The sequence below is a fragment of the Accipiter gentilis genome, chromosome 6, assembly GCF_929443795.1.
Source record: "Accipiter gentilis chromosome 6, bAccGen1.1, whole genome shotgun sequence".
NCBI classification, from domain to species: Eukaryota; Metazoa; Chordata; class Aves; order Accipitriformes; family Accipitridae; genus Astur; species Astur gentilis.
In genome coordinates, this window is record NC_064885.1 from 32,897,863 (window position 1) to 32,924,339 (window position 26,477).

The following is a 26,477-nucleotide window of genomic DNA, read 5'->3' on the forward strand; positions in this document are numbered from 1 at the left end:
CTTCTCAGTCTCCAGTCTCTCTTCTCCATTTACCTCCCTGGAAACAAGTTTCTTCAAAGGGCTTTGGATTTCTGGTTTTCCCTGCAGAAAATATGATGGATGTGCACTTTGATCCCATCTCTCCATAGCTGGAAAAAAGGAGCAGTACCAACCCTGGCAATGTTCCTCAAAACTGCCAGGTTTTGGGACACTGCTCTCCGCTCCCATCACTGGATACGCTCAGCCTGTTTACTTGGCAGCTGTACAGCCAAGACACCAAGTCCACTGCGGTTTCTGACCGAGCAAGGTAAGGCTCGTAAGGAGAGCACGGCCTCTGGGAAGGGCTGGACAGGTGGGTGGCAGCGTGGCCATGGTCCCCAGGCAAGGAAGGGCGTGCTGCTCTTACTGGGGAGGCATAAGCTCCCGGGGGTTCCGTCAGGTTAAAAACCTTTGTCCCTGTCACACTACTGCCCAGTGGATGGGACAGTAGTGTTGGGATTCTGTAAGAGATTTCGGCACTCCCCACCTTACTGGACCAGCAAACCTAGTTCTGCTGCTGCGTTTTTATTTATTACATCATTTTTGAAAGGAAGAAGTACCCTTTCCTCTACACACGCAGACACAGAGTTTCCTAAGCTTGGAAGCATACTGCTGTGCCTGTGCAATGTATGGGTTTGGGTTGGTTTGGGGTTTTTTTCTTTGAGATAGCAGTCACCAAAATGGAAGTTTTGAATTATTTCATGATCCAGTGCAGTGTGTTAACTTCCTACTGGCTTGTCCACTGCAGCTCCGGGGACTTGATGTACTGTAAAAACAAGTGCTGTTAGGCTGGCATCAGGAACTGGGGCTTGAAGGGGAGTCCAGCCTTGGTAGAACCCCTGGATGCAGAGGATTTTTCAGAATTATGTTTTATTTTGTTCTCTGCTGAAAATCAAGCAAAGACCAGCTGATTCCATGTTTCAAATTTCAGTTATTTGGTTGTATTACTAATGTGTGCCTAGAGTTTGATATAAAGAGCAGAGATCTACTGCCCCTCCATTCTATCCCACTTTTTCCTTAGCTCAAAATCTCCAAAGAGTTTATGATTGAGCTTCATTCCCTCACTCGAACAGGCCACCTGTTAACATCCACCACATACGGAAAATACTGGTCCTAAATGAAACATACCAAGTCAGCAGCACATGAAAAAGAAGAGTTAAAATCAGGAATATAACTCCCCTGGTTGCTCCGTGGTGCCTCCTGCAAGGAGCCACAGAGCAGACATGGGGTGTAAGTTCAGTCCTGGCTCGGGTCCTGGCAGCATCGGGCTGGAGTGATCCCTGCTCTTAGCACTGCGTGGGGACCAGGGAAAGCAAGCAATGTGTTCGTGGCTTTGGTACCAGCGCTGGAACAGGAATGTGTGCTGGTTTCAAGTAAGCAGCAGTGCTCCAGGGGTAATACTGATAATTTATAACGCAAGTTTGTCTAGAGCATCTGAAATTTAAGTGCTTCCTTGACAATCGTCTCTGCCTGATATTTGGGCATCAGCCCCCCTTCTCCCGTTCAGAGAGGAAGGCTCTCTGCTCGCAATTTCAGTCATCTCATGTGAACTGTAGCGCCTTTGGCACAGTTCAGCTTGGACACAAGGGCGTTTGGATGGGGCCAGCACGGGCTCGTCACAAAGAGCACAGCAGACTTTGTATGGCTTGAGGTTGCTTTCCTGTGTGGGAGTGTCAGAAACCAGCCAGCTCAACCGCAGGGCTAATTTTGCTTTGTGCACAGACCTGCATGTGATTGACAGTCACGTCAGGAGAGAGGGCTCCCCTCTTGGTTAAAGCAGCACGCTGCTCCCCACCAGCTTCGCTCCCTGCCTGCTGCCTCATCTTGCTGTGCGGTGTGGTGGGTACGGCTGTGACAGACCAGCTCCTGTAGGCAGTGCGACTGGCTGCCTTTTTCCGTTGTTCCTCCCCTCTGTTGGAAGGTATTTGGAGCTATTCTGTCTGTGCGCTGACATTTTGCAGGACTGTGGGAATGGAAACCTGCGTGCTTTGACTGCCCTTGTGTTTATGCTGCAAGCTGTCAGCAATTTTCCCCCTGCCAACCTAATGCTGGCACTGATAGAAGGGAGAGCTGCTTGAGCCCAGATGCGGGGGACTTGGCCTCCCTGCCTCACTCAGCGCCACAGCAAACAGCAGCGCTTCAGCCACGGCCAGTGCTTTGGGGTCTGCAGGGGAGGTCCTTGGTGCAGAGCATCCCATGCAGGTGAGTTACTGGGCTGTTAACAGGATTACCTCGCGCTAGCTATCATGTTTCCATAAAGCACTTCGGGAGATGCAGTGTATCTGCTGGACAAACTGTGTCTTCACTATACAAGGGCAGCTTCAAGATCTAAGAGTTAACTGCAGCTTCACCTTAACCATGTCTGTCATGAACTATGTTCTCCAGAATAGCCCAAGCTCTGTTAAATGGTTTATTTTGTCCTGTCAGACAGACTGACTGTAGTGGCCTGCCCAGCAATAGCCCTGGAGCATGTCTGCAGCCGCTTTCTTTACTTATCGTGTCTTTTTCTTTGCTCCAGGTTTTTCTATTTTCCCTTTTTCTTTCTGCTTTGATAGCCGTTTCTCCCAAATCTTCTTGAGGGTCTGGTAGGGGCCAAGGTTTCTGCGGACCATTGTACCTCTCCACCAGGCCTGCAGCTGGAATTGAGAGAAGTGTCTTAGAAGAAATCACTTGCTGGGGTACCTGGTACAGCTCAACAGCCCAAGGGTCTGTTGCACACTCCCCAGCCGCAGGAGGGAACCCCTGGCCCACACAGCAGCAGCTGGGCCTGTGCTGGTTATGCTGGAGGTATCCACATCTGGGCTGAGGGCATCTGGCTGGTGGCAAGGGCACGAGCAGGGCAACTGTCCCGTGACTCTCCCTGTATCACCCATGCAGTGGGGCTGGTGTAACGGGCAGGGCCCCAAATCATGTAAGGAGACTGGCTTCTCCCCTTTCACTGCCTTCTCAAACCTGCAGCTAGCTGCTGGCTTTGTGCCTGCTCCAGTAGAAAGGGACAGGCTTTGTCTGTCCTCTGCTTGTGCCACCCCACACCAACCAACTTTCTCAGGCCATTTTCTGCCTGAACAAAGCCTGTGGTGCAAATTATTAACTCCCAGCTGCTGATGGAGCAGCACCACCTCAGCTTTGCTCCCCTTTACCTTCAAGATGCTCTTCAGCTCCAGGGCATCCTGCTCTAGTTGTCTTCTTTTAGCCTCCTTTTCTGCCCGGTCACTGATGATGGTTTCCTCGAATGTCTGGCACTGCAAGATAGCACAGGGGTGGCAACAGCCGCATGAACAACACATCCCCTAAACTGCAGGGCCAGCCTTCAAGGCTCACTCTGCCCAGCAGCTTGCCACAGCAGGGCAAGGCTCACCTGGACCCTGGTGCAGAGTCTTCTCTGGCTGCTTATTGATCTCATCCTTGCTACATGCTTTTCACAGCCCCACCAGGGCTGCTCTTGCCGGTGGGTCGTGGTGTGGATCCCCACCCCGTGTACTGGGGAGCTTCCTGGCAGCCCAAAGGTAATGTGTAAGCGTGGCCTGCCTCCCCCACCTCCTTTGCTTGATCTTTCCTGAATCCAGATGGCAAATGTTGCTCATTACCACTGTCAGTCCTAAGGCACTGAGAGCTGCTGCCAAAGTGAAACCTCTCACGGCCTGGGTGTAATTAACCCTCTGATCGTGTGGTGTAAAATGGCTGTCTGATGGTGTCTCAGGCAACAGATGGTGGTAGGAAGGACCCGAGCTCCTCCAGGCTAGGCAGCAGATGATGTACAAACACACTTGGGACACTGAGATGACAGTGTACAGAGTGAAAAATGAGCCCACAGGCAGGGAAACATCTAAGTCAGTCCCATTGTCTCAGACCCAGTGACAGTAAGGAATGATTACAAGGTAATTCCTTCTGGCTTTAAAAGACCCATTTTTCTAGACACCTCTCTGCCCTGTGCTTGCAGACTGTGCTGTGCCTGCATAGCTGTGATCAAGAAACCAGTGTGGGGCAGGAATGGTTTTAACCAGAATCAGTTCCCTTATAATAGCACTGAGCAGCTGTGAATGTGTGTCTGCAGGAACGGATGAGCTGCCTTTTCCAGTCTCAGCCTGTCTTACCCCATTGTTGCTAGAAGGAGCAGATTTGTTCAGACTAAGGCAACAAACTAAGATGAGGCATACTGATAGGATGGAACAGTGTCTTTGCCTCTCACAAAGGCTGGCGATAGCTCTTTGATTACTTGCTGGTATTTGAAAGTAGGGAAAACATCATCATCTTCCCTTGATGTTACAGGTGGCAAATAGAAGATGACTTACTTGGTCCCTGCCTTCCCAGGATCAGTGCTTATAATTGCACCCTACACCTCAAGATTACTGATTTCTTTTTTTTTCCCATGGTCCTGGTTGCCTATCTGAATGATGGTAGGAGAAAGCCAGGATGCAGTTTTGCATGGCTGAGCACTGAGATGATGCTGCTTACCTCCTTGGCAAGTCTCTGCAGCATTTCCAAGTTGTTTGCCTTTGATGCTTTTAGGGCATCCAGTTCTTCATCTTTAGCGTCTGTGTCGTTTTCATACTTGTCCACCCAGTATTCCAGCTTCTCTTCCACCTTCTGCATGGGGATAGAGTGGTGCTCAGCACGGTACAAAGAGTGTACAGGGGAAAGGTTTGCTACTATTATGCGGCCTGTTGTCAGGATGGTGGTAAGAGTCCTGTAAATTTTGCACGGTCAGTGTTTCCTTCTCATCTTGAAAGGGTCAAACCCCTAGGACTAGTGATAAATTACTGGTGGCCTGCAGGCCCCTCACTAGGGGTTCATCACGGAAGCCACAGCACTGCACTGCGGATGAAGAGAGATGAGGTTGAGCTTTCAGAGGTACTTGAAGAATGGAGAAACACTGTGGGCTTGTTTTGTGCAGTCAGTCCTGGTGAAGTGACAGACAACCACAAGCCATTCTTTGTGTGTATACAGAGAGAGGGGGTTTAAGAAACACAGTTTGTCAGTGAAAAAGCTTTTATGGTCTGCCTGACTCCCTACCCACCTTCTGGATTAAGCTCAGAGCACCCAGGGGACAGCACTTCACACTATTTCAGGTTGTAAACTTGGCTTTGTCTTACTTGTGAATAGGAGGGCAGGTGTTGCTGAAACAGTCACCCAGATGACTTCCTCCCATTCACAAATAACTTCTCCATAGCAACAGCCATGATTGCCTGCATGGAAAAATAATCTGAGGAAAAGCATCAATCTCATTACGGCATCACAGCTGGACACACAAGGGAGATGGAGGGCATGGTCATCCTCTTCTCTGGGAGCCCCTATAAAGCCACCAGCTGCTGTCTCAGTACAGAAAGGCTTGTACTTTGCCTTCTGGTATAGGTCAAATAGGCTGCAGCTTGTACTTGGAAAGTCCCCTCACTATGAAATGTTGATGAGACTAAGGCTCTGGGATATAGAGGACACTATTTAATTACTCACAAGTTACAGCACTTTTTTGCCCTCAAATTACATTTTAAAAAATTTATTATCTTCTATTAAATTTTGTACTGGCAGTGATGTTAGGTACCCTGCAGGAGTATAGGTTTTCTTCTAGTCATACAGTTTATGAGATGCTTTCCAGTGTAACTCACTGTAATGGGTACTGCTGTTGATGATAGGAAAGCTCTGAACCCCTGGATCAACAGCACAAGGACATTAATGGTTGCTGCTGAAAATGGGTACCATGATTGTGAGTTAGCAATTATCCAACCCTGATTCTTCCCCAGATCAAGATAAGGCAAAACTGGGCTGAGAGTTGGCTTCATTTCCTTCTTAGTGCCCCCTATGGTGCAACACTTTGGGTCTGCGAAACTGTTGCCCTCGCTTTATGCAGTAGCACTCTTCACTGAGTCACTGGGAGCCCCAGCTACTGCCAAGGAAGGTCTAAATAAATCCAATTAGCTGAATACAACTGAGGGAGGAAAAATCCCTAACACCTGAATAAACAATGCCAATCATTGCATGAACTGTAATTTTAAGGAAATGTAGCCAAATGTAGCAAATCCCAAATCTGGGAGAGCTGGGTTAATTAAGACTTGAGGATAAGTAGCCCTTCAAACAGCAGCAATCATGAACCTGGTAAATTTGATGGAGCAGTAACTGCTTTTCTTCAGGTACTGATTGATGATATAATGTTTATCAGTTGCTATTTTAAGCATTAGCAGACAGTCACACATACCTTATAGTGTTGCCTGAGGAAATTTTCAATCTCCATGTGGACTCGAATCTCCTCATCAGTTTTGCTCCTTAATTTCTGTGATCAGCGCAAACAGAAAACGTGAGAAACAATGTTAGTGCATACGTGTGTGCACATGTGCTGCAGAAAGCCAAGCTGGTGAGCAAGAATGCAGGAGCTCTCTGTGTAGACTTTTTTCGCAGTGACAAAATGAACCAAGGCAGTTCTTGCTCCTGAACCATCCATGAAAAAGGGGCAACTAGATCAGACCTTGATCAGTCAAAAAAAAAAAAAAAAAAAAAGCTTGCAAAATCAGAACAGTTTTCTAGGCTGGTTCACCTTATGGCCACACAAACAGCTTTATCAGCATAATGTGCTGTGGGCAATGCTGGGAGCTTGGGCTGCTGTTGCTAAGTAGCCTTGTAACTACACCCTTTGGGCATAGTTATGGTCTGTTTCTCTGATGATGGTATTAGTTTAAGCAGTCCCTGCCTCCAGCCACTGTCTCCTGCAGCTGTGCCATCTGCACTGTTGCTGTTTGCAGGACAATATAGAGAAGCAACAGAAGAGATAAAGATTTCTAACCTGGATGAGTTTCCTGATCCACTTCAAAAAGTTGTGTTGGTGACTGTGATGGAGAACAGAAAGGGCATCTGGGGAGTGAGGGAGGACTCTTTCCTTACTAGCCAGAGACGCCTTCCAGTAGGGGCCATGGGGAAGGGCTTACCTGAATTTCCTTGTGGAGGACATTCTCTGCATTGTTGCACTTCTTCTGGGTTTGGTGGACCTGGAGGTCTGTGCTTTTCTTCATGTAGCAGCTCTCCATGTCCGTTTTGGCCTTCATTTCTTGGAGCTCATCTTTGAGGTAAACAATCATATTATCTCGGTTCTAGTGGAGGAGACAGAAGAAGCACAAAAGCAAGCCTGGAGACTGAGGTCAGCTCACTGTTTCTTAATCTCTCCACTCCTTGATAAACTCAGAAAAGACAAGGCTATAGGCTTCACACTTTCCCTGAACATTGCTCCATTTCCACCTCTACTTCAAAGGGAAGTTTGGTTTGTAACCCATAGAGAAGGCAATATACCCATCAGCAAGGAGTGATTACCTCTAGAGAGGGTGATGAACAGAATGGGATGAGAAGCCAGGCCTTCTGGTCTCTGGTCCAGGAATGGATTCAGTCAAGCTTATTATAAGCATGAAAGAAGCCAAATAATTTCAACTGCTTTAAGTTAGACTTTACTAGCCTCTTGGATTAGGCTGTCTGTGAGTGAGCATCTGTTAAGAGGAGGATAATGCCTCAGTCCCACGTAAGCCGTAGTTTGATTTCTTAAAGTATACTCTATTCCTTGGATTCATTTTTTTCCTAGTTACGCAGCAACTGTATAAACACAACCTTAGGAACAGGTGAAAATCTAATCTTGTCTTGCTCATATGTTTAAACAGTAGTTTCTTGAAATCTTACCAGATAGATGGTGCCCACTTTGCTATAAAAGCATACACCCAGGGCGAGGAAGAGGTGCCAAGGAAAAGCTGGCTGTTTGCTCCCAGCCTCTCCTCATGCCTTGCTTTGCAATGGAGCTGAGCTTTCCTGGGGGAATTCTGTCCCTAGGAGCTCCCCCATGGGCAAAAATCCTGAGCCAACATGCCCCGTTTGTCTGGCTTTTGGAGCATGCTCAGGAAGCAAAGTGCATTTGCTTGATTTGGGATTATTGTTTTGTTTACTCCTTCTTAATTAATTTCTTTCAGTAACAGAAAGAAGTTCATTAATCTGGGGCTGGAACTTGGAAGAACCGTCTGTAAAATGAAGACCTCTAGACTTTTGTATTAAGAGTTAAAAAGGTCATCAAAGTCTCCTATGCAATTATGCAAGATCAATTAATGCCTGGTTTGGCACCGAATTGCTCCATTACAGCCTTTCTCTTTGCTTTCCTGCCACGCTATGATGGGTTTGACATTCATCAGCCAAACCTTGCAGCTGAAGATTAAATACCAAAGTGCTGGCATTTAAATGTTTTGAAGCCCACATATCTAGTCTCTGAAGCACCCTCACATTCCTTAGCTGTGTAAACATGGAAAAATGCCACAGGAAGAAGCCAGCTCAATAGCGCTGTGTTTAAAAGCCTCTGCAGTGTGACTCATTTCGAAAAGGTTTCCTTATAAGAAGAGTTTGGAACAGTTAAAAGGAAAATCCTTCCCTCTGCACCCCTTGTCAGACATAGTTAGAAAGAGCAAAGTGTATTTATAAGGCTCAGGACAATTAGGGGCCTTGGCTGATGCTGCTTGGTGCATTTAAAAGTCATGTGTTCACATTTTTTTGAAGGTTTCAAACATCAGATACTACTTAACAGCCATATCATCATATGAATGCAGACAGCTACAGACATGACCTATCTGTACACTATTAAGGTTTCTGGTAATGGCCTTTATTTTCCCTGGTATGAAATTTTGGTGGGCATTGGGAGGGGTTGTGTTCCTGGTCAGTAGACATGGGAGGTAACCGTACTACTTTATTTTGAGATTGTCTTCCTGTGTCATGGTGGAATCGTGTCTAAATTGAGGGGCTGGCAGAGAGACTGGGGAGATGCTAATGAAAAGCACCGATTTTTTGTGGTGCTGAGGCTCAGCAAAGCCAAGTGCTGCTGATGTCAGTGGGTTACTGCTATCTGCTAAGGATCTGCAAACAGGTCAGAAAAGAAGGGTTCAACCTAGGTTACAAAGTACTCAGGTATTAGACAGGTGGGGCAGAGCATGAGCACTTTACCAGGTTATTTTCTTTTTCATATTTTAGTAAGGAGAGGAAAAAGTGCTTTTGATTCCAGCGCCCCAGGCCTCAGCTGGGATGGGGGTCCATCTGCTCTGTTTGCTTTTTGTTGTATGGCATGTTTGTGGTTTGGATTTGGTCTGCGGTGTTGTAAAACATCATTGTTAGAGCTGGGGAGTCTGGGGGCTTGGTACACAATCCAAAGCAGACGGGAAGTGAAATGCAAAACCCCACTGGTGGTTTACAGCAATGCATTTGCTTGGAGAGGGAAAGTCAGCTGCAAGCATGTGGGCTGGTACTGCAGCCCACCTGATGGACCTGGTGCTGCAGAACTGGGGTGCGTTTGGTATTAGGTTGCAGGAAGTAAATGCAGCACTAAATGGCCACAAGCTGTGGGCACCATCTGTAGAGTATGCTGTTCCCTGAACTTCAGGGACAGGCACTGGGAAAATGAGTTAATATTTATTCATTCTGGTTTATCATAGCGAAGGTCCCAGCCAGGACATGGAGCGCTTTCATAGTTAGTGCAGTAAACCTCTGGGCTGCTTATTTGGGATGACTTCAGCGTTGAATCTGCCAAACCAAAGATGCAAAATCATACCTCATGTGTCCAAAACTATCACAAAACTGGCAGAGACCAAGATCAAAACCCAGGAAATAGCTGTCAAGAGGCAGTCTGCTTCGCAAGCAGGTAAACAAGCTGATTTTCTCTGATCTCTCAGCTCACAGACATCAGCTTAGAGGCCTGTCTGCTGCTGTTAGCTGGTGCCATAGGAGTCTGCCCCACAGATGCTGTTTGGATGCAAAAGCAACTGCGCTTAGCTGGAGAGGGTATGCGCAGTCCTGTTCATTTACTTTGATTTCTCTCTCTTGCCAGTGCCATCTAGATATCTCAGCTCTTCCACGGCAATTAGTATTTACAATCACTTAAAATATATCTGGTTACAAAAATAGCAAACAGGAGTAAACAGTCTGAGGAATTCCTCCAGCAGTTGGATAAACCCCCTGCCGCCAGCAGCACACCCAGCACCCGCCATTTGGCAGGCACTTGGAGGGGGCTGGGGAACGGGTGCTGTGCTACGTGCAGGCAGCAAGCATGCCGGCAGAGCGCCCTGCTGCCTGCCTCCTTGCTTCCACACCGGGTGCATATGAGCTCAAGTCTTTCCACTGGCAGCTGTGCTATCTCAGCTTGCAAAGCCTGAAGATATGCTTAGATCTACACACCTGCTGCAGCCTGGACTTGCTTCCCCTGAAACCACAAAGTGCAGCCCTACAGACACTTCAATAAGGCTGTAGCCCGCATCTCTGTCCCAGCTGCCAGAACATCCCCGTGCTGCACGCCCCCGAGAAATGCCTCAGCCGAAAGGAGAGCAGGCCTGGAAGGTCACCCAGCTTCGACATAACGGCTTCTGCAGCCCTCCACTAGCTCACCTCCAATCCCAACAACTGCAGGAGCGAGCTGCGTGAGGGGCAGTTTGCTGCCAGAGGGAGCAGACCTGTTGGCAGCAGCACTCTTGTTGAAAGTCCTCTCCCTCTGGAGCCAGGTTTGGATCTAGCGCACCAGCTCTGGGTCCTGCTGAGCTGCCCTGGGGCTCTGCCAGCAGTGGAATGAAGTCACCCATGAGCTCAGGACCATCACGAACCTTGTGCTTTCTACTGTAATCACCTGGTGCATTTCTCCAGTAGAAACATGCACCCGTGAGTGCGTATGTATGTTTGAAACATTCCCCCAGAACACTTCATTGATGCATTTGTTCGCCTGGGAGAGGATAAGGGAAGAAACATGACAGATTTTAGTTGCACTACTAAAAGCACTACTGAGTGGTGCACTGATACAGTGGAGCTGGGTATGTTATGAGAGCCCACGCAGAATACAAGTTACGGACCTGTTTTCACTGGTACAGTGGTGCAACGTCTTGGTTTTCTGTCTGGTAGGTAGCCTGCAATGTTACTGCTTGTTACAAAATTATACCATGACCTGCACACATGTATGGCATGAGTATACCACAAAACCTACAGGACATAAAAAGTCTTTGGGTGAATAGCAATGCAGGAATTTTTACGCAAAGTTTACATTTCCTAAGTTTTTCTGTTAAAGTATATAATCCTATACGATATTAACTTGTTTCAAAATCTGTACAGGCTGCCATCACTTGTCCAGGAAACCAGAGAAAGTAAGTATTTTTGTACAAGCTAGAAAATGAACACTGCAGCAGCAAACAGAACTCCTGCAGCCAGACTAGAGCTACTGGTCATGCTCCTGCACAGAGGGGTAAGAGCAAAACCAGACTGATCATTTCAGCTCTTTTAGAGACATCAGTGCTTTCCAAGAGGAAAGAAAACAAAATAAATAAGAACATTTAGCATTTGATTTGTGTTCCATTAGAAAGAAAAATGAGCTACGCAGGGTAATACAACATTAATTAGCATCTCATTAAGAGGTAGCAAGGCTGAAAATACATATAGGCAACATGTGTGAAGCAAAGACCATGTTTTTCTGGTTCCATGGTTAGATTTGCTCGCTTTTGTTTTCTCATCCACTAGACCGGAGACAACCATGTAGGCTTTTGTCTACAGGTCTCTGCATTATTATTGTTCAAAGTACTCCAAAATCAGCAAGCTGTATTTTTGTTTTTAATTAGTTGGCAAGGTGACAAATCATGCAAGTGTCTGTAAAACTGCCTATGGGAAAATCCCATATGAAGCGAATAGAAATTATTCTCCCTTGGGAGAAACAGTGAGACACCATTATTTTTGGCACAGGAGGAAAGCAGTACTTGAAAGTAGTCTTGTCTTTGATTTGTTATCAAAGCTGAAACTATAAGGAAGCCCAGAAAAGGACTTTTAAGCTGGAAATATAAAAACAAAATCCCAGAGGAGTGCAGATCCTACTTGATGAGGCAAAAAGCAGGAACTGAATTAGCAGAAGGTACTGAAAGAACACAAAGAGCACCCTCTAAGCACAAGAGCTACACACCTTCTTATGACTGCAAGAGGTAGGAGAGGTACAGGGCAGGCAGAGAAGTGCCCAGCCTGACTGCAGAGTGCCAGGACATTGCTGCTAGTGTGAGACGGGATCATTACAGCCCTCTATACACCAGTCTCTGGGAAGGCATTAAACCAGAACTGGATACGTATATTGTGTGCACGGACACAGTGAGGTTTGAGGAGCAGTACGCAGAAGGAGAACTATCTCATCATATTCACTAGCTTGGGGAGTGGGAGAAGAGGAGCTTCCCAGGAGCCCTCAGAATCTGACTGAGAAGGGACAATGTGGAGAAGCAAATGGACCACATAGAGTCTCTGAGCCTGACAAACTGTCCAGCTTATTTTAACTGCCACACAGATGTCGAGGGACTTTTGGCTTGTCCCATAGGGCCTGGAAATAGGCTCCCATACCATTACCAGTGGCAGTAAGTAAGTATATATTGAGGTATACAGCTCCCCTTTTCAGTCCTGACTCTGACCTCTACATCACTTAGATGTTCTGTTCAAATCTGTAGGAAAAAAAGGTTATCCTGCATTCCTCTTTTAGTTCCCACAACTGTTCTTCCTTGGTTTGTCTCCTAACTTGCTAACTTTCCATTTCCTTCAGTGACTCCTCTTCTTTCTCCTCTCTGTTATGTCCACAGGTTTTTCCCAGAGTACTTTTCACCTTGCTACACTTCCCTGTGTATGTTATGCATTTCCGGCATCTCTGGTAGTAGATGAGTACTGACCTAAATTAATTTTTCCATCTTGTACATTCCTGCTTTCTTCTCTGCTGTTCCAATATCTCCCCTGGAGTTCTGGTGTTTTGTCAGTTATAGATAGCTGCATACACTACCAGTGCCAATAGATTCTTCGTGTTCTTACAACCGTCCTGTATTTACAATTAAACTTTCCACTGCACATGCATCCAGGCTGCCAACACAAAACCTTCATGTTCTATAAACTGTACTTCACCAGCATGTTAGTGGCTTAAAATTCCTCTCTGTGGCCAACTATATCGTGGCTTGATTACTGTCCACACTTTTGTCCAAAGACAAAATTCAGTGATACCAATTCTTTCCTCAGATGCACTTGCTGTCCTCTTGCTCAGTACTGAACCTTCGTCCAGTCCTTGTATAGCTCTGAACCTGCCTGCCTTTCGCTTGTTTTCTATCACACACTCTCTCCTGCCTCAGCAGGGCTAGGCTACCTTTCCATGTTTCTGCACAGAACTGCGTGTGCTTTTGCTCTAAAGCATGCATAAGAATCAAGTCTGAGCTGTCTGCTGAACATCAAAGTGAACAGCGATATGCCACTCAATTGATCTGCACTTGTGTAGCAAGTCTGACATTTCCAGAATGCCCCATATTTACTGTGCATGCACACACCATTTGCGTGCTGCAGACAGAAGGCCTGAAGCTTTCCAGAAAGATCAAGTTGACACCATATGTGCAGTAACATTGATCTGCCCTTGTGTAGGACTCCCATGTTTGGCATTTTCTAATATCTGGAAGCCTGGAAAAATAGATTAAAATAATGACATTTTCCCTACACAAAATTGTTGGTAGAAAAATGACATGCCCCTATGGCAGGTGTCTATCTTTCTCACTCCCTCATCATCACACTTTCTTCTGTGCCAGGTGTCACATCTACACAAGTAAGACAGAACCTTAAATACTGCTATCTGCTGATAACCTCTTTCTTACTGATTTCAGATGTCTGTGCTTTGCCACTCACAGCAGTGTTTTGGGGGCACTCTAATTTGATCATAGTCTCATGATTATAAGCATTTTGAGCTCCCATTTGAAAACCATTGGACACTGCTCCTAAAGTCATTAGCAGGCTTATTCAGAATACAAATCTTTATTGCAATTATTCTGCTTCTATATTCCTAAATGATGGATCATTATATATGCCACACATCCTCTCATCTGAGTGCTAGTTCCTGGGCAGCAGAGGTGAGCTTGCTAACGAGTTTCCCTGCTGGCAGTGTTTCCCAGTGTTAAGTGATCTCACCTGAAGTTCTATTTCTGTTTCTTTCTTGACATCTTGCAGCTGTTTCTCAAGTGACTTTATCTCCTTCTTTCCTTCCTCCTCCCTGAAGAAAAATGGGAAAATACAATCACCTGAATATACCAAAAAAAGAGCTGTTTACCTAAAGGAGAACTTCCTGTCTCCTGATACAATGCTAGCTGAGCACTGCCCTGCTTGCCCTGCTCACTCAACGAGTCTGTAACAACTGAACTAAAAGAAGTGCAAACAAAATCTCGGCCTGCTTGTGCAGAACAGCAGAAGACAAGTCCCTTCCTGGGGCTGAGCAGCACTTCACTCTGAGCCTCAAGGGAGGCAGCACATTTGCAAGTCAGGAAGAGAGACTCCTCACCAAAGCTAGTGACTTGGTAAATTAATCCCAAAAGAAGAGGTGCACACACTAAGCAAAGAGAGTGGGAATGAAAGTGAGAATGAACGAAAAAGGATGATGTGATTCCTATAGCAGAGAGGGAAGAAGGCTATCATCGAGTGCCAGTTTCTGCATTTCAGGCAAAAATCTCCTTGTTTCTGTGCAGAAGCATGCCTAATCAGCAGAGAGTGCCAAATTGTGTAAGTTTCATTATATGTATGGAATATATTTTTTTCATATTGGACTTAAAATCTTTCAAAAAACACTGCCTCAGATTCTGAGATCCATGAAGGGGTATAAGTGAAGGCCAAAAGCTACAGAGCTGTTTACCTGTTTAAAACAAAACAGATGCAGTGATGTTCTAGGTCTTATTATTATCTTATTTCACTCTGAGTGTTTTTCTAAGCTTTTATGCTTATGATTTGATTTAAAGCCAGTAAATACTAGAATTAGTACCTGAAACTTCATTTCCTATCCCAACCTTACAGTCAAACATGCATTTAATTTTCAGAGTCTTTAGCTGGGTGACTGTGATAAACAAAAGCTCCTGATAAGGAGTTCCAGTTTTACTGCAGACTGCCTTCAGACTAGTATATTGATACAAACCCAGACAAGTATATATTATATTGAAAGACAGACCAAGTTCATTCCATGAAAATAATGTATAGTAGAACAGACAACATAGTGGCTAGATAGGATTGATAGAATGGAAAGAAAAAAAAATTATGTCCTTTCTGATTATAATTTGTCTGCTGCTTTCCACCTTCCAGTATTGCATAGTTATTCCACAAGCAATTGCTGCTTTCATTTTGCTTTCTGCCCCTTCCATCGATAAACAATAAATCCTTTGGTTTTAGACAGTGGAAGAGTTGGGTTTCATGCTTCAAATCACACATTTCACTGGAAGCTGGGGACTTGCACTGGAGGCAGACCACTGAGCCACCACCGGGGTTGTTCCAGTAGGTTGGACTCATGACAAATCATGACCTACAGCAGCTTTGCTGTCTACTCTAAATGATGGGCCTGAGCTGCTACACAAAACAAAGTAGCTTTAATATGGTCAAATACTTCTCTGATGACTGCTATTCTCTCTGATAGGCTGGGGATTGAACCAGAGCTTCCCATGCTAAAAAAAACCTCCAAACCTCTAGTGCACAGAATTCTAAGCTAAGGAATCACCAGTTTGAGTTGAGATTAAAATAAATCCATACCCTATCAGATTGGAGACAGAAGAGGATTTATAATGCAGTGGCTGGTGGATTAGCCTTAAATAAGACAACTGCCTCTGTCACCATCTGTGCTAGCCCCTTGCTGCTCCTGGGAAAAGGGAGCATATTAGCATATGGGTCAGAGCAGATCCTCCTGGGCATCACATAACCTAAAGACCATATGTTGCTGGCCCTGATTTGAACAGATTCTCTGCTGCTCTGGCTTTCACTGGGGACAAGGAGTTAAAGATCAGGGAGTTCCTACATCACATTATGTTTTCATTGATATGGAGCAGCATTTGCGATAATGCGAACGCTGGTGTCCACTGTGGTGAAAGCTCAGGCAACTCCTAGCTCAGATCAGTATCAGAACCATCAGTTATTTCTTTCTGAAAGGGAATTTGCAATTTGTAAAGCAGAGAGAATAATTCAAGTTGAAAAAGCAGAATCCTTTCTGTATCTTAGGAGTTTTTATGTTTTCCTTTTTAGCATGTACTGAGGGGGAATGGACTTTGGCTTTGAGCAGTTAAGCAGGAAAGTACTGAACACAACACTGACCTGATGAGGAAGTCATGAAACTTGCTCTTTTTTGCCTTCTCTCTCTCATTAGCTTCTGTTAGGCTATTAAATGTTCCCAATTCCTGCATCTTTCTCATAGTGACTGTAATTACATCACTTGCATACTGCCTGCCAGGAAGAAAAGGAATACAACAGTAATTTACAGGTGCTGGTACTACAGTGTCTTGCACCTTTTTTTAGTATCATTTACAGCTAAAAAGGTAAGGAAATATAAGATCCCATTTCTGTTCCTACATCTATCAAACCCAGGAGTGCTTCTCCCATGGTACCTGCTTCTCGTACATCTGGAGAACTCTATATTAGGAGTTGGTTAAGTTTATAATTTAAAAATGCTGCCCTGAATGCTACTCTAGGAAAGAGCAAAGAGGCACAAACATATCCATGCTGTGCCAGACTGTGCTGCCATCAGGAAGAAGGCTGCTGGCCTGCAGTAGTGATGACAGCTAGGTAGATCTTGGACAATGAGACATGAGGATGCAGACAAGTGTGTCTGTGGAGAGATATCTGGGTGCCAAAATATCCCAGTACAGCTCTGAGCGGATCTTAACAAATACATGGGCTTGCCCGGTTTATTGAATTTCATGGTACATATGGTATTTATATTTTAGCTGCATTTTCCTCATTTGTGTTAGGATCTTTAAGCCCTTTGTTGAAATAACACTAAAGGACAGAAGCCAGAAAAATCATACTGAATGCTCAGTTCCCCAATCTGTCTCTTAAACCGAAGGCTGTTACTATCTCTGCAAATCAAGTCTCTTGATTAGGTGCAGGAATAAAATTTATTTTAAAAAAGAAAGGAACTCTTTGGTCTTTATACACATTATCTGTTCTGTAAAGGAGAATGACTGTAGCTGCCATAGAGGCTCTGTGTGCTCTGCAGAATAACCGAGTTCACGAGGCAACGCTCAGATCTTGCTTTGCCTGTGTGTTTCTGCTAGGGGAAGCTGACTCCAAATACCAGAACATCAGCACTGGCTAGATATTGGTATGAATTCCACCCTAGCAACCATTATCAACTGAGTAACATTTCGCAACTCCATTCAAAATAAACTGATTGTCATTACTTGGCATCCAGAGGCAAGCAAAGGCCAGAATTAAATGGCCTATGAAGCTAAACCCCACTGTGCTCCTTAGAGATATTGCTTCCAGACCAAGAGTGAGGTACACCAACAGTGGGAGTGTGGGAAGCCTGTATTTTTGCTTTCAGGAGATAGACTGAGAACTTTATAGCTCTGAGCATCCCCCATAGCCATCATATTTGCGCTTCACTCACCTGTCAGCCTGAATTTTCCTGAGATCCTCTACAGACAGAGCACTGTGTTTCATGGCCCTGTTGGAAAGATGATGGGTACTTTTTAGATCTTCAGTTTTCCCCAGCTGCTGCTTGTGTTTGATGCTTTGCAGAGACATGGAGGTAACTGTTTCCCCACTCCCTTGCCTTGCTGACCTAAGCTCTTGGTAGTTTATGTCCAGCTCCTTCTGGGTCTCTATGACTTCTGTCATTTCCTGGATGCCAGTCTAAAAGGGAGTAAGAGAGACCTGCTTGCACATTAGGCAGTAGAAATAAACCCTCTGCAACATTATGTGAAAGGAAGGAAAATTAATAATAAACTAGAATTAAGCTATACTAAGAGCAGTTGGTAGTATATGTTACATTCTGCAAAGAGTAGAAGAGCAGAAACACTTATCTTGGTTACCTACAATGTAGGCTTACTAAAGTTCATGGGATCAAAAGTCCTAAAGTGACAGAAGTAGAAAAGGCCTCAAAAGGTGAATTCATCTGCCCCAAGAGATGATGGTTCAGACTGTGCCATTCCTGACATGTTCTTAATGACCTCCAGCAATAGAAACTATGCACCCTCCTGCCAGTGCCAACACATCACAACGATCTTTACCATAAGAAGGTTTTTTTCTCCTCAGCTGCAGTTGAGCCCCTGGCTTCTTGTCCTAGTCTCCATACACACGGAGAACAAATCATTCCATCCTTCTTTGCGGCAGCTTTTATGTACTGGAACACTGTTAGCCTGTTTCCCCTCCGTCTTCTCTCCATCATAGCCATTTCCCACTGCCTGTCACCACAACCTTTCCCTACAATATTACAAGAGCTGAGATGTGTGGAAATAAAAGTGATAGACATGAGCTATCTGCTTAGCTGGTTTTTTTTTTTGAGAGAGTGACAATGGAGGAAGTATAACATCAATTCAAAGAAGAAATTCAAAATATTGGCAGCTCTCTTCTACATGGAAAGGTATCTTGTGGCTGTGTACAATTTTATTAAAAAAGAAAAATCCCCAGAAAAGCAAAAGCACACTACAAAATCAGCTGAGGCCTTGCTTCTAGGAATTTCTCTGTTTTATGTGCTATGGGTAAGAATGCAGGTGTATACACTGGGACAAGAAAAGAGAAAATTTTCTTGCCAGCCTGCTAGCATCTCTATGGCTGAACACATAATAGCCGTACAGATGAAGCCAGCTAACGAAGTCACTGCCAGCCTCATCCTAGTCTGTAGCTGCCTACTCCCCACCCTGGCTGGCTGGGGAAATGGATTAGAGAAGTCACTGAGCTGAAATATTTTCCAGCAAAAAGGAAAAAAAAAAATGTTTATTTTTAGCAGCACCAGTTCTCAGTTCAGATCCCTCCACAACTACACACACATTTGTGCCAACACAGCACAGAGGGCAGAGTAAAAAACAAGCGGTCAGGGCAGCAACTGTGTATGCCAGTAGTACTTCCAAGAAGTTACTTGTCAAACAAAGCTCCATTAGTGGTCTGTGATGCTGCCATCATCCACAAGGGCAGTGTGCAGGGCACTGCAAGGGGCTGCTTCATTCTGAGTGTCTTGGACATCTCTGGATGGTATGAATCAGCCTCTGGCAGTGCCTGACTCACCACTGACTACAGAAGCAGTTCAGGTGACTACTTGCTTAATTTTTGGACAGTTAAATTTACATTAAATGAATCATGCAAAGTATACACAGACCAATGAAAATTACATAGTTAATTAGAAAAAAAAGGGTTTAAATAGTTTGCTGGTGATGGCTATACTTCAGAAAGAACTAATTTTGGCAAACGAACTGCTTTAATATCATGTAGATTTTATGAATGTTCTAATAGATGTTTTTTAATGTCTGGGAAAGTTCAAGACAGGCTATAACTGGATTGTCTGTAAACAGTAGGGACTTACACACTAATAATTACCAAATAACTATGTAAGAGCAAGGAGTTTGTAAACTGCATGTGTTACCATCTGTGTAGTCTCCTAGCTGTTTATCTTTTGCCGAAAATTCATCAAATAGAAAGGCTGCCTTCCTCTGGGGGATGCACTGCGTGATGCAATGTACAAGAGTCCCCGATTTGGAAAATCAATGAGGTGCTGGCCAACACTGTGATTAATCCTCTCAAAAATGTCATCAACTGAAATTTAGATGTCAGTCTTTGAAAATGTCATTGATTTGTTTGACTGACAGAGCTCCAGGGTGCTTTGCAAATACAAGCCTTCTACAAATACAATAACAGCCAAATGTAAACTGAGAAATGGGGAGGAGTAGCAAATTACAGAGCACCAAAGTTAGCAAGTAGCTTCCCTAAGCCATTTGCTTGGTTCTAAATTCTCTCCTTCTCGATTTGTTTTGGCATCTTTAAGAACACAAGTAGGGTTTATAGTCTGTGAGAAAATTGTGGTTTAAGAAGTGACTTGGTAAAAATGAGCATCTGTGATTGAAGAGAAAAGGTAAGGTGTTTTCCCTATAATTTAAGTGCACCTTTAGTAGGTCTATCAACCTGAGTCTGTGTGTCTGAAGAACAACTACTGTCCTAGAGATATGGTTTTTCTCTGTGTTTTTGCTGCTGGCACATAAGAGGTTTCCCACCCAGCTCTGTGAAGGAGAAGCATCCTCTGGAAACAGGCGAGGCTGGCTCACAGAACTCTTTTAAGGGGAGGAGTGCCCTCTATTGCACAGTCTAAGCATCGTTCACGCCCTGAAATTAATACCAGCTTCTGCTGCTTTGCAGCGGATTTTTTTAAAAGAAGGTAGTATGGAAAGGAAACATGTAGAAAACAACATATTGATTTACCTTCCTGTTGCTTTCTTAAGTGGTACATTAGACAGAGTGAACAGCATTAGATCTGAAAGCTTGGATCCCGGTTTTTATTTTCATCCTGGTCACACACTTTTTTCTTTTTTAATTTCTTCTTTAAAAAAGAGTTTCAAACCTGCTTAAACTGGAAACAGCCTGCTATGTCATTTAAAATATATGACAACAGAACGCAGAACCATTTACACCTCAGGGTAAATTTTCGTATGTCTGTCAGCTACCAGAAATTTCACACCTTCCTCCACAGGAACAAACCTCTGCCTGAGCATTAGGATTTCTTCTCTGTTCTTGATATCTCTTCCCAGACTCTCTTAGTTATGATGCCTATTAGAAATCAACTAATTAATAATGGTCATTGATAATGGGTAGTTACTAATATATTTTGAAGTGGAATCTTTCTTAATTCATTGTCTGTGGGGTCTAAAGGAACTTTAGCATGGACTTAAAGAGGGACAGAAATACCCTGTGTTTGAGTGTTTTTGAATGTCCTATTCTTCTGCATTTTTAAAATAACTGCATATCTGTATAAGAACTTAGGCATGTTTGTTTCCTTTTCCCTAATCCCTTGCTTGTCATCTAAACACCACAATTTTAAAATTACAAGCCCGGGAACCTCACCTTGGGCCAGTAGGGTTCTTTGCACAAAGACTTGACAAAGGCTTTTCAGTGATGCTGCAGTATAAATATTAAACTTGATCATCCATGCATTTTTATTGTGTTTTTTCACCCAAGGGTCATGGAGCACTTTGCAGAAAAAATATCTGAATTGATTTTTAAAAAATGCTACTAGAAGACATAAAACCAAGACAAGAAGAAAACCAAGAGAGATTTCTTTGAAGAGCAAGGATAGAGGCACATACATGGCTGATGTCTGTCTTGCCCTCATATGAAACCGGCATGATATATCCGAGAATTGAGAGCTGATCAACACAATTCTCCAGCACAGCAGTAAACAGCAGAGCTTCCAGATGAGTGAATTTTTCCATTTCTTTAGTCTCTGTGCTCTTGCTATGAGGAACAAAGACAAAAGATACCAATGAGAAAGACAGTATGGTGTTAGTAACAGCAGTTTAAACTAAAGGTAGACCTGAAATAGCCTTATTTGCAGCCTTCCATATATTTCCCTAGCTTTGTTTATAGCCTTTCATACACTGTTTATAAGAAGAGCCATGCTCTGCTAATGGCTGCATTCAGGGACAGTGGGAATGTTTAGCTTTCACAAAACAAAGTAGGTCCTGGTCCTTCCTACACTAGATCTGGGTAGATAAGCTGAGAAGGAAAAGGATATGGAAGGCACAAACTGGGTGAGGTGGCCTCACCATTCAGTTCAAGGGAGAGCAGTGTTTCATGACGGACTTTGGTTTTGCAAAACAATGGAATGAAAGTGCCTTTTTAAAAGGGAAAACAATAAATCCACATGTCTCATAAAATCTCAGATGGTGACCCTTCAGGCTCTAAACATTCCTTGTTATTACTGTGTAGCCTTAACATTTTTACAATCCCAATCCCCTCAGCAGGAATTGTTACCACCTTAAGATGTTGAAAGTCAAGTAAGAACCAATATCTGGGCTAAGTAAACTATCTTTGACATTCTATGTTGGTTTATTTTAAATTGCATTTCAAATGAGTAACTGCTCTGATGTACATGTAAGCATCTCTGCCTTGCTGCCAGATAGAATATTGTAAAAGCTCATCTAGGGAATGGTGGACATTCACTATTAATCCAAGTGAAATTGGTCCATTTAGAAAAATGCATAACAAAACACCTGCATAACAATGGATAAATTCTCTGAGATTTTTAATGTTTTGGTAAGCCATTAGACAATCCCTCCAAACCCTACACTCACAAAACAGATATTTCTTGTATAACACCTAGCACAACTGGAGTCTGACATGACTGAGATCCTGAATGACATTGCAATGGAAGCATCAGCATCCACTAACAAAATCTTCATTTGGCTGCTATACCTACAACCGGATTCATGCCATCTGTAAAACCCTTGAATAAACATATTCTATGTCTGCAGAATATAACAGTTGAATCTGTAAGCATGCCAAGGAAATACATCAGACAATGCCTGGTAGCATGATTAACAGGATAAGACATGGCCAAATTCTATGAAAATTAAAGAGGTTTAGGTGCAGTTATGCTCTTGATCACTGGAAATCTGTGATTTCTCATATGCAGCTTTATAACTGTTTAAAGAAATACACACTTACCATAACCTCTCTGAAACTGTTGCCATTTGTCCTTGTCCTTTTTTGTTGTTTTCTTGAAGAAAATATAGTAATTTACAGTTGGAACATGAAATAAATTTCACTTGGGCAGAAAAAATGGGCCACTTTCAAAAATAACTTAGATTTTATGTATTTGCTTCTTGATGTCCCTGTCTCTTGCAGTAAGTCATTTAACACAACATGTATTGAAATGTACTTTCCTTTGTAACAGGACTTGGCTCTCCTTGTGCATAAGACTACAACTAGAAAGCCCAGTGTGCAAGTGGCAGTCAGTCTTTTTCATGACAGCTACATGTATAGTCAATGAAAGTGGAATATTGCTCCTTTCAGCCTAGACCCTTTTCTTCAATTAACTGAATAATATCTCAGAATGCAAGACTACCAGGTGCACAGTCTTGCATTAAGAATTTTCACAAGAATTTCTGCTATGAGGTCAGGAGCACAGGGTGGAAGAGAGGGTTCAGGGGTGGCATGACTCCAATGTTATGAACCATGAATAATGCAAAGTGCTAGGATGTAGCAGGACCGGTATTTTCAGCAGATATAAAGAAGTATTAGTGCTGCTGCATAGGGCATCAGAAAACCTCAGATAAGGCATGGTGCATGTTTCTAGTTGTTTGTGTTAAGAAACAGGCACAGGTACAGAAGACGACTAGTAGCATGATCATGGGAATAGAAGTTCTGTTTTACGAGAGGTGAAAAGAATTGAGGACTGTGATTACTCTCTGTAAATACATATGAAGAGTAGATAGCAGGGAGAGACAGAGCTATTTAAGTTAAAGGATAATGCTGGTCCAGGGTCAAAGGAATGTAATTTCCCCTAAGCCAGGCAATTATGATAAGGTTTCTAACTTCAGGATGGATGAAGATATGGAACAGCCTTTCAGACAACATGATGGTAGAGGCACCCTAAATTATTTCAAGAAGCTTACTTAAATCATGGCAGGAAAAAATAGCAGCAAAGGAGTGATTCTGAATATTATCAATATGTTTACTATCTTACTTGTACTATTTATACTGACTTACCTAATTAATCCCACTGTTCAAGGCTTTTGATGATCACCTATGACTAAGAAGGAGCTGATTTCCTCCCTTTGCTTCTGAGATTTTTTCTCTCTTTTCTCTTAATTATAAAAAATATGCTGCAGCTTGAGATAGGAATCTGTTATTATAATTAACAAATAAATAGCTAATAATCTGTATAATGAACTAAACCCATCACTTTTCCTTTCTTTTCAACCCTGGAATCAATGATGGAAGTGGAGATGCATGAATTAAATATTTTTACATAGAGAAAGTCAGACAATGTCTCTTTCCAGTCAACTGGCACTAATAAAATAATTTTTATATGTTTTACTCATGTTTATCCTTTTAAGAAATCTATAATCCATATTTTGAGTCTAAACAACATAAGAATAATCTATTACATGTGGAGTCCTAATGTGAAAAATGCAGTGAAAAAAGATTTGTTGTGAGATAGCTGAGACAGATGATTATGACAGCATTCTTGAAAGAAGAAATAACTCTTGCAGCTGTCATAGGAAAAAGTGACTTATTTGGAAACAAAGGAAGATGCAATAGCTTTTCCTCTATCCCATCAGCAGCTTCTGTCCAGGAGAGAATTAACTCAAGATATTAATGTGCGTTAAGAAAGCTCACAGATGGAATGTTTCTCTAAAGCCTGCTGGTTTTCTCCTCCTATATATCTCCTCTTATAATCATATGCTCACTCAGCAGATGCATGTGCCAAGCCAGTATGCTCTGGGTTTACGTTGATGTGGAAGTGAGAAGGAAACCGCTGTCTGGGGCATTAAGAAATACTACAAATAGTGAGCTGCTCTCCCTGGATTTTAGTGTTAATGCAGTGCCCACAGACCATCCTGATGAAGCCATTGGCATCAACCTTAACCACTGTGCTTTGCTGAACTCCTTCATTAAACTCTATTAATAATGAAAAAAAGAGCTATGTGAAGGATTCAGCTTCCCCCAAGAGTTTAGGTTGACATTCTTTCCCTACTGATCTAAAGGGACAGAAAAACATATCAAGAAATAATTTTTAAAACAACTGTATAAAAGGTCTGGCCTCCTGTTCCTTTGGGGATTGCAACTCCCTCTGCTGTGTGAGAGTCCTGGATGCACATTTCTCCCATCCTTCTGCCTGATAAACTAAAATGGCTTCAAAAGCAGCATTTTTTGCAAGCATTCCTTTTAGTCAGTTAAGGAGATACCGATGAATTCCAGTGAGAAAATTCAAAGCTGAGAATGTCACATCTCCTTTAGCTCTGTTTTGCAAATGATTGGCAAAAGAGCTTCTTGAATATCCACAGCGGCAGCAGCTGGGCCAGAAATCAGAAATACCTTAGTTTTTACCAAAAATGTCTCTTAGGCAAGCAAAATAGTTGTGGCCTTAAAAACTCTGCCTACCACTACAAATATTAGAACATAAGTTGCTCATTTGGAGGAAAGGAAGAAAAAAAAAAAAAAAAAAAAGAAAGAAAAGAAACCTTGAAAAGCTGAAGTAACCTTGGTTTTGGCTTAGAGATGCAATTTAGGTTTCATCCTGACTGTAGATAAAGACTTTCTGCTCCTGCTTTCTGAGGCTGTACTGATGAGAACCCATGAGAACCGAGTGCAGGAATTAAAGACATGGCGCTACTTTTAGTTGTATGACCAATATGGGACTAAATCTGTATGGAACCAGAAAAGATAAGATTTAGGGAGCATTCATTGGCTGTGGCATCTCTACTGCCAGAAAACAGGGTGTTTTGACAGATAGTTTATTCTCCTCGAAGTTGTGTCCTTTCTCCGAGCAGAGGTTCCTAGTGCACATTTGATACTGTTAACTGGGTAGATTACTGAGGGTTGCTTTGCTTTCTACCTCTTCCTTAAAGTAGAAGCCAACAATATTTTGGAGGATTCTTAATATTCACTTCTCTGCTCCTACTTCCTAACAATTTCATCTCTCTAAGAAGAACCTCTGCTTATACATGCTTACAAGGCATTGAGTGCTTCTACCCTGGCCCAGCAAAGTACAGAGAGACTTAATTCTCCTCCTGGGTCAGGATCTAGTTCCTCAGTCCAGGTTCAATCTCTCCGAGCCCAGCTGGTAACAAGATGACAGTAGATTTTGCTCCTGAGATCCAATTTTTCATAAAAGCACTCTGGGCACACGTTCAAATACAGCTTAAGACACTTCGGAACAAAGTTGTAGTGAATGTCAGGATGGCTAGGGCACATTTCGTATTGGAGTAAGCTCCTAAGTCAATGCACCTGAACTTCTGGCTGTGTGAGGGAAGTGACAGAAATCGGGAGTGAATGTCCCTGACTTGGGAAAATGGCTAAGTACCTGCTTCCACCTATTCTTACTTAGGAAAACACAGAAATGTGAGACTTCATTACAGGGATTGGAGCGTAGAAATACATGTTTTCTGTCACCAGGGCGATATCAGGAGTAAAATAAATGTTGAGATGATTCACTAATTCAAGGTGAGAACAGAGGAAGGCAGGTAGGGCCTGGAGAGCAGCCATCAGAAGAGGGCCCCAGAGCCCTGGCCACCCCAGAAGCGCCAGGCGCTGCCCCTCACCTCCCCGCTGCCCCCTCGCAGGGCTCCTCGGCTTGTTCCACCGCCGTAGCCGGTTCTCGCCGTCGGGCTGCGGCCCCCCCCCCTCGCCCTGTCAGGCCTCCCCTCAACCTCCGCGCCGGGATTTACCCCCCCGCTCCCACCCCGGACGGCCGCAGGGCCCTGCCCACAGCCGTTGGGCCGGCGGTACCGGGCCGGACACCCCCTGCCCGCCCGCCCGCTGCCGGTGCGGGGCCCGGCCCGGCCCCGGCGCTGCGGCGCTCACCGGGACGCGGCGGCGGTGGCGGCGCCCGTCTCCATGGCGACCAGGACGCTTCGGGGGCCTCACGGGCCTGCCCGGGGTGAGTGCCTGCACGGCGGGGCTGGGGCCGCCCCCTCCCCGGATCGGCAGCCGGAGGAGAAAGGGGACGCGGGGGACGGGGAGAGGGACGGCGCTGG

General features: G+C 44.0%; 1 protein-coding gene across 1 annotated transcript; it reads right to left on the reverse strand.

Annotated features, from left to right (window-relative positions):
- Window positions 1-2,510: 2,510 nt before the first annotated feature.
- On the reverse strand, window positions 2,511-26,339 carry IQCG (IQ motif containing G). Its single transcript, XM_049803609.1, has 10 exons — window positions 26,305-26,339; window positions 21,081-21,228; window positions 17,399-17,643; window positions 16,105-16,233; window positions 13,954-14,035; window positions 6,933-7,094; window positions 6,209-6,283; window positions 4,474-4,605; window positions 3,159-3,260; window positions 2,511-2,654 (listed from the first exon to the last, which is right to left on the reverse strand). The coding sequence occupies exons 1-10, from the start codon at window positions 26,337-26,339 to the stop codon at window positions 2,511-2,513; spliced, it is 1,254 nt and encodes a 417-aa protein (XP_049659566.1).
- Window positions 26,340-26,477: the final 138 nt, after the last annotated feature.

What these genes read in the sequence shown, in the direction of transcription:
- IQCG (XM_049803609.1), bottom strand. Translation starts at nt 26,339, where the DNA reads ATGGAGACGGGCGCCGCCACCGCCGCCGCGTCCCG. An exon ending in TCCTCAGGCAACACTATAAG is followed by an intron (nt 4,606 to 6,208) that starts GTATGTGTGACT and finishes ATCCCCATGCAG; the next exon opens with AAGGTGGAAGAGAAGCTGGA. An exon ending in TGCAGAGACTTGCCAAGGAG is followed by an intron (nt 3,261 to 4,473) that starts GTAAGCAGCATC and finishes GCTATCTTGCAG; the next exon opens with TGCCAGACATTCGAGGAAAC.